This window comes from Heloderma suspectum, chromosome 2 (assembly GCF_057233095.1).
Source record: "Heloderma suspectum isolate Gila_16-S chromosome 2, 16-S_ref, whole genome shotgun sequence".
NCBI classification, from domain to species: Eukaryota; Metazoa; Chordata; class Lepidosauria; order Squamata; family Helodermatidae; genus Heloderma; species Heloderma suspectum.
In genome coordinates this window covers 61580688-61591647 of record NC_139459.1, presented here as the reverse complement: position 1 = coordinate 61591647, position 10960 = coordinate 61580688, and the positions used below count along the sequence as shown (strand labels likewise).

At 39.2% G+C, this 10960-nt stretch overlaps 1 protein-coding gene across 38 annotated transcripts in view; it reads left to right on the top strand.

Annotated features, from left to right (window-relative positions):
• ARB2A (ARB2 cotranscriptional regulator A) overlaps positions 1-10960 on the top strand; it is a 362761-nt gene that overhangs the window by 154383 nt on the left and 197418 nt on the right. For 2 of the 38 annotated variants that reach the window (XR_014787657.1, XM_084833689.1), the window contains one exon: positions 675-8385. The exons of the other annotated variants lie outside the window; for them this stretch is intronic. Coding sequence is in view for 1 of the 2 variants with exons in the window: in XM_084833689.1 (XP_084689815.1) it covers positions 675-866 (192 nt within the window). In the remaining variant the exon portion in view is untranslated. Of the gene's footprint in view, positions 1-674; positions 8386-10960 lie in introns of those variants that run through there. 38 annotated transcript variants of the gene reach the window in all.

The window sequence follows — 10960 nt, the reverse complement described above, 5'->3', positions numbered from 1 at the left end:
TGTCATTTCCATTATGTTTACAAAGAAAGATATGTAAATTATAGTGATAACATCCAATATGCAGGCCAGCTGCTTTCCTCAAAACGTATTTCACACAGGCCCACACTATTATAAAAGTTTCCTATCTCTGTGCTAAAGTAACCAACTCTATAAGCAGTGTAAATCAGTGTAGGATAGAAACTTGATGTACTTCCACAGTACATTCAGAACCATTAAAACAATGAGAATCACTGTTCTGTTGGTTTTGTTTCTGATCTAGGGAACAAAAAAATGTTTCGTCATCCATACTTTTTGAAATTTGAAAGGGCTTTGGCAGAAGATAGGTGAAGCAAAGGTTAATGCGCAACACACGACATCTTTTATTACCAAACCATATGCTAAAGGTCACTTTAGGATAATTTTAGAAACCAAGCAGGTTTTATTTTACATGAAACCTTCTTACTCATTAAAAATTGCTCTAAGTGTATATTCTTTCCAAATGTCAGTACATGCCAACACACCGCATGTAATGTTGCAGTCGGTTATATATAAACACTGTCAAACAGTAATAGAGTAACTTTGCATGAAATGGAATGAATTATGATATACAACAGTAGAAGTAGTAAAATCTGTTTCCTGTTCAGCACATTTTGGCTCCACTCCACTTCTGTAAAGATGTAGTTTCTCTGTTACAGTTAGCTGCATGTGGGGCTAAAAGGAACCTTGCCCACTGCTCATCCCTTACAGCGCAACACAGTACCATGGCAAGAGCAACAGAGCTGTTAGAACAGGACTGTTGCCATTTGGACACCTATAATGCTATTTGGAGGACAGGAAGGCCTGGCGTGCTATGGTCCATGGGGTCACGAAGAGTCGGACACGACTGAACGACTGAACAACAACAACAACAACAATGCTATTTGGACTCCACTGATCAGATACAGATGGAGATGCCCACCAGCCCTCTGAAGTCTTGCCACATTTGAGGACTTGGGAACTGTCCCACTTCCCTTACACCAGGTCCTTTCACTTTCCACTTATTTTATGTTTTTCTGTGGTTAAAAATGATGGGAAAATACAATCAATGTTTTAAAAGGATCAAGCAGTATGTTAAAGTATTATTGCATAAAGAGGAAGAAAAATTAATGGGGCCTACTTCCACAGAAGCTCCAGTCAATGGCCTGAACCTTAAGCCCTTACCATCCGTTCCCTAGACTTCTTAAGCGTTCATGTCTTCTGGAAGGTAGGAAGCTGTAAAAAAATAATCCAGTAGGCTGGCAAAATGTTCTTCCCTAGATAATGGCAATATTTTGCATATACAATGGCTAAAGAAATAACCTTTGCTACGAATTGACCATGCTAGTCATCTATGCTAATGTTTTAAGTACAAAATATATCAGTTTTTCATTTTGAAGACAAAAACATTGGTAACTCACAGAAGAAGCTAAAGGAGTAGATAGGAGGAAAAAGGGAAATGAGTCAAAGGAACTATAAGTTTTCTAGAAATATGAACAATTTCCTGTTTTTATTTAACATTTATTTTTGCAGTTTGAAAGCTTCATCTCATAGATTCCTGATGAAAATACAGGAAAGCTGAAGCAGCATTGTTGCTATTAGCACACATCTTGGAATATTCAGAGCTTGTCAGAATAAAAATAATCAGATTTCTTTTAAAAGCTGAACATCAGAATATTGCTATTGATCTTGCTATTGATATTGGCTCTGGCCTTTCTTGGAAGGGTGTTTTTAGAAGGTGGTGCTGGGGGACTCCTGTTTGATGCCCTGGACGTTGGCCTATGGTATCCCTCAGGGTTCTATCTTGTCTTCCATGCTATTTAACATGCATGAAGCCACCGGGAGAGGTTGTCTGGAGTTTTGGAGTTCATTGTCACTAGTATACTAGTAACACCCAACTCCTTTCCATCGAGTAAGCTGTTCTAGTCTAGATCTGCCTGATGTCAGTAATGAACTGGATGAAGGTGAACAAACTGAAGCTTACTCCAGACAAGATATATGTGCTCCTGGTTAGTCAAACTGCAGATCAGGGAATAGGGATTTCAGTCTGTGTTGGATGGGGTTACACCACCTTTGAAGAGTCAGGTCTCCAGTTTGCTTGTACTCTTGGATTCATCACTGAACCTGGATGGCTGGATTTTGGTGGTGGCCAGGGGTGCATTTGCACAGCTGAGGCTAATGCACCAACTATACCCATTCCTGGTGATGCCTGATCTGGCCACGGTGACACATTGTTTAGTTACATCCTGTTTCAGCTACTGCCACGGGCTCTGCCTAGGGCTGGTTTGAAAAGTGTATGGAAACTTGCAAAATCCTGCAGCCAGACTGTACACCAGGGCTGGTTACAGAGATCATGTGATCCCCTTGTTACAACAGCTACACTGGCTACTGGTTTATTTCTGGGCACAATTCCAAGTTCTGGTTATGACTTATAAAGCCCTAAATGGACCATGCTACCTGAAAGACCGCCTTCTCCCATATGAGCCTGCCTGGTTTTTAAGATCTTCTGGGGAGGCCTTACTCTCAGTCCACTCCCGCCACCATTGGAGGCATGTTTGGTGGGGATGCAAGAGAGGGCCTTCTCAGTGGCTGTTTCCAGGCACTGGAACTCCCTGCTGAGGGAGGCTAGTTTGGCTTCCTATTTGTTGTCCTCGCACCAGCAGGAAAAAATGTTCTTATTCAGGTAGGCCTTTGGCATGTAAACTGGTCTATTGCTGAAGGGGGGTTTATTGGATTGATTGTTAGTCATTTCTTTTATTGTTGGGTTTTAATTGTGCTTTTAATATCAATAGCCTCCAATTGCTTTTAATTTATTTAATTCAGCTTTTAATTTATTAGTTTTTATTATCATTCTACGTTTGTTGTAATCTAGTTTTATTGTTAGCTGCCTCGAGTGTCAGTTTTTGGTGAAAAGTTGGGATTTCAAATAAATTCATTCATTCATTTATTAATTTATTCTTTCTAGACCACTAACTCAACAGGAAGGGAAAACATCTTGCTTTAAGTGAGCCTAACTGAACAGGAAAGATCACTTCATTATGGTAACTACACTTTAATGTTGCCATAGTGCCATTTCCTGGTAGCAAGGCAGGATATAAATAAATAAATAAATAAATGAGTACATTTTAAAATGGGGTGAGACAAGCCCTATCACCATCTGAGCAGGAGACTGAAACACGGTAGTTGTGTTTAATGTTTTGCCAGTGGTACCTGATGTCTGAATGTGTCCTATCATTTGTGTGTCTGTTTAAGCTGTAACAGCCATTGAGCATGATCCCAACCCTGCAAACTGTTGCAGGAGTACTGCAACCTCTTTGGCTCAAGTAGTCTGCAGCAGCTGCTCTGTGGAGCATCTTCTCCTCAGGATGTCTATGCTTTGTATTATCTTAATGTCCTCATTGCCATCTTCGTGTGTTGCTGGCTCATCGGCTGGTACTGGCCCACTCTTCTCGTCACAGTGGTCATCATAACTGACTGCCCTGTGAGGAAGAAAAGAAGAGGAAGCAGCCAGCAAGGTGAATGTTATCTTCACTGTCACTTTAAATAGGCTAGTTAAAGACCACATGCACTTTTAAAACTTTTTTTTAGAATAAATAATGGCTTTCATATTATATTTTTATGATGTTAATGTTGGAATTTGGAGATTATATGCAAAATATGTTCATGAGTGTAGATGACATGGGAATTTTATCAATTAAAAACAAAGAAACAGAAAAATATTTTTAAATGATCACAGACATTGTGAAGTGTTACGTATGGCCCTAACATGTGATTTGGCAAGCATTGCAATTTTGGCTTTCTTTTACTCAATTTCTTGTGTGCATTTTTTGTGTGTTTTTTATTTTGTCACATGTGACCATTGTGTCTGGGCTTCATTAGCTGCTTCTCTGGTCTCTCATTTCTATTCTGTACAAAATTCAATAACCACTACACAGCAGCTGCTGTTACCATCTAGTCCAGCATTATGGTTCTAAAAACAGCCAGCCAGGTGTCTTTGGGAAGCTTAAAAGCAGGTCAAGGTTATGCTGGCCATCCATTTTTTTGTCTCAAGCATCTGCTGATTAGAGTTACATGACTGGAGGCTCCATTTAGCTATTGCAGTACATAGTCATGGGTAGATCTACTCTCCATTAATTTGTCTAAGCCTTCTCTGAGCACTTCTGCCAGCATCTGGTATTATTTCTTACTAAATTTTAGATGGATTATAAGCCTGCATTCTGCTCATGTCTGACATCTGCTCATCAGACGACTCTTACATTCCCTTTGTTCTGCCTTGCCGTCTGTACAATGCCCTTGTTCCAACTGCCCTGTCTTTCTCCATGATTGTTGGTGATATGCCCTATCTGAACTGGTAATACAGCTCTCCATTATGCTTATTCTATTCTCATTCTGTGTCAAACAGGACTGAAAAATATCAGGTTGATCAATAACTTAGTTACACTGAATAGCAGACTAGAATAGTAATGATTAACACATTAGTGACCATTCTGAATTCCAGGGACATCTGCATCATAAGGTGTAACTATTACAATGCAACAAATGTCTTACTGTTGATTTACATGGGTGAAGCAAAACAGTCTGAGAATTTTTGAATGGACTTGAGTGGATTATGGACACAAATTGCAATGGATAAGCATTTGTCAAAGGAAAAAATCCTCTCTGGACTGTTATTTCTAAAAAGAAACTTGTGTGATATTATTACAGAACTCTGCCTATAAATGTATCAACTTGGAATGAAAAGATTAAAAGGTGCTTTGAGGTCTTTTCTTTTTGGGCTACTATAATAGTAAGCTGGTGCTAGCTATATAAATTTTGTATTAAATATTTTCTGATTTAAACTCCTAATATAGTTTCTAAAGTGGATGAATACTAGTAAATGTAACTTGCATTATGCAAGCATAGATGCATGTTCTTGACTGGAAATCCCCTCAAGGCTGAATCAGGTGTGAAAGGGCAACAGAATTCCCACACCCCAACTTTCCATCCCATGTGTGGTTTAGTTAGCTCTGTGGTGGAGTGCTGCCTGTATTATGAGGTGAGTTTCCTGTCTAGACTGTTTATATGTCAGTCTTTTCTAGTAATTTGGGTTCTGGGATACATGTGTACCTAATTTTTAACTTTCTAGCTAATGTGGAAATCATGTCCCCATTGCGGATTACCCTTTGAGTCCTTGGTTTTGAGAGAGATATGTACAAATGCCCCCTTTTAGTCTTTTCTAGTAATCAGGGTGTCATGGACTGTATGTACCACATTTCAGCTTTCTGGGCCATGTAGAAGTACCAGAATGATTTTGATACTTCCATGAATTTAATTAGTCCAGGAGTAAAGCTAAGTATTTATTTATTTGTTTGTTTGTTTGTTTGTTATTATTAAATTTATTAATCGCCCATCTGGCTGGTCACCCAGACACTCTGGGCAATGTACAGCATACAGTAAAATAGTTTAAAACAATAAAATTCTACCATAAAAACATTTTCTAAAATACCCTAACCCACCCCAAATGCCTGCATGAACAACCACGTTTTTAATGCACGACGGAAGCTCATTAAAGAGGGGGCATGGCGGAGTTCCCTAGGGAGGGAGTTCCACAAAGTGGGGGCCACCACAGAAAAGGCCCTCTCCCTCGTCCCCACCAGTCTAGCTGTCCTGGCTGACGGGACAGAGAGAAGGCCATCCGAGGCTGATCTCGTTAAGCGGCCTGTCTGGTGGTGCTGGAGGCGCTCCATTTTTATATACATAATATTTTTATATACACAAGCATGCAGTACTATAGCATATGCCTACCATAATTCAACAGTGATGACTATCCATGTCAGCAGGAAGAAGTCATGTGAATGCACTCATATTCATTATAGAATTTAGGAACCAAAAAAGGCTCTTAGCTTATGGTATTATTTTATTTGATTTTGTTATTTTTTATTATTGTTTTATCCTTGCTGCTTAATAATTGTATGTATGGAGATATATCTATCTCTGTATAGGTATAGGTATATAGATACACACACACGTGTGTGTGTGTATGTGTGTGTGTGTATTTCTATACATATATATGTAACCTTCATTTCCTCCTTAAGCAGAAAGGTGCAATAAAAATTTAAACTATAGAATTAGAAATGCAGAACTGCAAAATATTAAATGCATTTTAAAAGTTTTCAGAACTAAATTATATGGTATATTTTATATTTACTTTATATGAGGAATTTTGGCCTCCTTACAGAACTGCTTAAACTCAGTGACATTTGAGGGCTTCCTTGCATGAACAGCTCACTTCAGGTCCTGCCACAACATTTTGATGGAGTTTAGGTTCGGACTTTGACTAGGCCATTTTAAAACATAGAAATTCTTCTTCCACAACCATTCTTTTATAGATTTGCTTGTATATTTAAGATCATTGTCTTGTTTCATGATCTACTGTCCAGCTTCAGCTCACGGTCGGATGGCTGGACATTCTTCCCTAGAATCTTGTGATGCGCTGGTTTGTTCTTGGAGAAATTTTGGTAGAACGACTGCTCCTGGGTAGAGTGACTGTGGTCTTTAACCTTATCCATTTGTAGGCTATCTGTGTGACAGTGGACTGGTGGAGCCCCAAATCCTTAGAGATGATTTTGTAACCCTCTCTAGACTGATGAGCAGCAATAACTGCTTTTCTGAGATTCTCAGAGTTGTCTTTTGATTGTGGCATGACGTGTTTCTACACAACCCTGTGGTGAAGACCAAACACACAACATTTCTGATCCTTTTATAGGGTGGGGCCTCCCAAACTCACCCCTGAAGTTCTACCTAATTACTTAAACACCTGATTCTAATCGTTACCTTTAACTGAGCTGATACAACCAGGGGTTCACTTATGTTTGCACATACCCTGATGCTGAAGCACTCACTGTTTGCCTAATTTATACATCATTTTATTTCACAAGACATGGAATTGGTTAATATAAACCTTATTTGATATTTAGAAAAGGACTAGTTCTGATTCATAAAGACTATCATGGTAAAACTGGAATTTCCGTAGCATCATTTAGGGTTCCCAAAGTTTTTCTCACCACTGTATGTCCATCTGTGTCAGTAAATATTACTTCACATGGTTAATATGTGCCAGGAAAACTGTGTTCCCATTGCAGGTTCATGGACTGTTGGGTGCCACATACAGACAAGTGTTTCAACACATGGTATAGGCTCACGTAAATAGAAAAGAAAAGGAATATTTAAAGGTTAAGTGCACATCTGAAGTCATTTTATGAAAAGCATAAGGTTAAAACTGTTTTGTTTGGCTTTGCAACTGAAGAGACGCTGATTTATTTTAGTGTGGACTACTTGTCAATATAAAATTACCCAGCTGTGTATTTTAAAATTTATCAAAATTATCAAAATTAAGAACTTTGAATACACTGCAGAATGTGTAACTTCCCAGCAACAGGTTAGTAGAGCAAAAAAACAACAATCCCTGTATAATTTGGCATCAAAATGGGAAATATGTGAACCTGTCACTGTAAGCAGTCTCAAAGGGCAAACTGCTTTGCTGGAGCTAATTAACCTTAGGAAATAATTACACAAATATGCAAATGTTGTTTAGATAATTCCATGTGTTATCAGCTCAGGTAGTCCATCATAACTCCAGACCTTGCAGTGTCTAGGAATTAGTATCTGGTGTAGTTGATAAGGCTTTGGTTTCTGCCTGCCTTCAGCTTGGTATTTAAGAATTAATGATGGCAATATTCCATTCATGATTTTAACCTGCATATTGAAAGCTCCAGAAAACACTGTATATACTGTATGCACACTGCTTATCTGTGTACACTAATGGCCTGATTCATTAAAATGTTATATGCCTTGCCAGTCTTACTGTCAAACAATACTGTTGTGTGTGTTTTTAAACAGACGAAAATTAAGATTCCTTCATTTGTCACATTCCAAATTGGCTTGCTAAAAATGTCACTAAAATCCCTTATTTTGTATACAGAAAACTTTATTTGACGTTTGCTAAGGTCCAGCTGAATTTTTTTTTATGGTGCAAGCCTGTTAAACTTTGTCTTGGAGCAGATTTATTTGTGGCAGTCTCAACAACAGTGGATATAATCCACTGGAATCAGCTGTAGCACAAATCCCATTCATTTAGTGGGTCATGCATAGAAGAAGTTCCTGGGAGATTGTCCCTCATATTTTGTATTCAGAGCATCAGGGATGCTTTTAATGAGTTGCTCTCTCCCCATTTTAATGTCAGATCACCAGTAAGCTTGTCCAATACCAGAAATGTTACTTTATAACATGAATAAAGTGTGCATTTTCCTCTTCCCAGGTCAATGGCCTGAGTGATGGAAAATCCTTCCTTCTGATACTATGAAGAAGGTTGATTTGATTGATGTTTCTGTCTGCTTCGGTTCCTAGGGTGAGGTGAGGCCTTCTGAAGACTAATACATACTACTAAAGTCTGAAAGGCTTCACTTTGTATTTCACATTACAAATTATCCTCTCTTTTAAAAATCTGTGTGAGAGTCTAGCTGGGGTTCACACCTGAAACATAAAATGGTGTTCTGAATAAGCACACCAACTTTCATTCTGATATCTCAACCTTCACATTGTGTTCTGTATCTTGAACATGGGTCCTGGGGTTCAGCAGGTTTCATACTTGAACCCCAGCAAGGGAGCCTCTAAGAAGGAGCTAAACTTTCATTTTGATGTATCAGTTTCCATGGGAGATACTGCATTGAACTATATTTTGTATTTTTCATCCCTTGTTTGAAAGTGGGTGTTGAACTGGTATTTTTCATTATTGTTACGATTTACTATTATTATTACTTCTCCTGACTTTAAGAATACAATAGTAGTAGTAGTAGTAGTAGTAGTAGTAAAGTAATGCAATAACAAAACATAACTCATCAGGATGCTTTGCACAGCAAAATCCTTCCCTTTTGGTGGCAGGGGGAAGAATGCAGCTAGACCTGGAGCAGGTGTCTTATTCATAAGACCATAAGAAGAGCTATGCTGGATCAGACCAAGGGTCCATCTAGTCCAGCATTCTGTTCACACAGTGGCCAGCGAGCTGTCGACCAGGAACCCACAAGCAGGGAGTGAGCACAACAGCACCCTCCTGCCCATTGTCCCCAGCAACTGGTGCACACAGGCTCGCTGCCTCTGGTCCTGGAAGTAGCACATAGCCACCAAAATAGTAGCCATGGATAGCCTTTTCCTCCAGAATTTGTCCAACCCCCTTTTAAAGCCATCCAAGTTGGTGGCCATCACTACATCCTGTGGTAGCAAATTCCATAGTTTAACTACATGCTGTGTGAAGAAGTACTTCCTTTTATCTGTCCTGATTCTCTCACCAATCAGCTTCATGGGATGACCTCAGGTTTAGTATTTTGAGAGAGGGAGAAAAATGTCTCCCTATCCACATTCTCTACACCATGCATAATTTTGTACACCTCTATCATGTCTCCCCTTACCCTCCTTTTTTCCAAGATAAACAATCCCAGCTGTGGTGACCAGAACTGTACACAGTATTCCAGATGTGGCCGCACCATAGATTTGTATAGGGGCAGTATGATATTGGCAGTTTTATTCTCAAATTCCTTTTCTAATTATGCCCAACATAGAGTTTGCCTTTTTTCAACAGCTACACACTGGGTTGACATCTTAATTTAGCTGTCCATCACAACCCCAAGATCGCTTTCCTTGTCGGCCATCGCTAGCTCAGATCACATCAGGCTATACTTGAAATTGGGATTTTTTGCCTCCATGTGCATCACTTTACACTTCCTTATGTTGAATTTATTTGTTTGTTTGTTTGTTTGTTTTATTACTCACCCATCTGGCTGGTCACCCAGCCACTCTGGGCAGTGTACAGCAATAAAAACAGTTTATACAATTTTTGTATAAAAATTGTATAAACAATTTTTATGTTATTAAAATTAATTAATTAACAAATTAATTAATTAATTAATTAATTTAATGTTAACATTCAACATTAAAAACATCACATTTCTAAAATTACCCTAGCCCACCCCAAATGCCTGCCTGAACAACCATGTTTTTAAAGCGTGGCGGAAGCTCATTAAAGAGGGGGCATGGCGGAGTTCCCTAGGGAGGGAGTTCCACAAAGTGGGGGCCACCACAGAAAAGGCCCTCTCCCTCGTCCCCACCAGTCTAGCTGTCCTGGCTGACGGGACAGAGAGAAGGCCATCCGAGGCTGATCTTGTTAAGCGGCCTGTCTGGTGGTGCTGGAGGCGCTCCATTTTTATATACATAATATTTTTATATACACAAGCATGCAGTACTATAGCATATGCCTACCATAATTCAACAGTGATGACTATCCATGTCAGCAGGAAGAAGTCATGTGAATGCACTCATATTCATTATAGAATTTAGGAACCAAAAAAGGCTCTTAGCTTATGGTATTATTTTATTTGATTTTGTTATTTTTTATTATTGTTTTATCTTTGCTGCTTAATAATTGTATGTATGGAGATATATCTATCTCTGTATAGGTATAGGTATATAGATACACACACGTGTGTGTGTGTGTATGTGTGTGTGTGTATTTCTATACATATATATGTAACCTTCATTTCCTCCTTAAGCAGAAAGGTGCAATAAAAATTTAAACTATAAAATTAGAAATGCAGAACTGCAAAATATGAAATGCATTTTAAAAGAGAGAAGGCCATCCAAGGCTGATCTTGTTGAGCGGCCTATCTGATGTTGCTGGAGGCGCTCCTTAAGATAGGCTGGGCCGGAACCATATAGGGTTTTAAAGGTCAAAACCAACACCTTGAATTTGGCCCGGAAAACAAATGGTAGCCAGTGCAGCTCCTTCAGCACTGGAGTGATATGATCTTGCCAGTGGCTGCCTTTAATCAGGCGAGCTGCCGCGTTCTGTACCAGCTACAGCTTCCAAACCATCTTCAAGGGTAACCCCACGTAGAGCACATTACAGTAGTCCAAACGAAAGGAGACCAGGGCATGT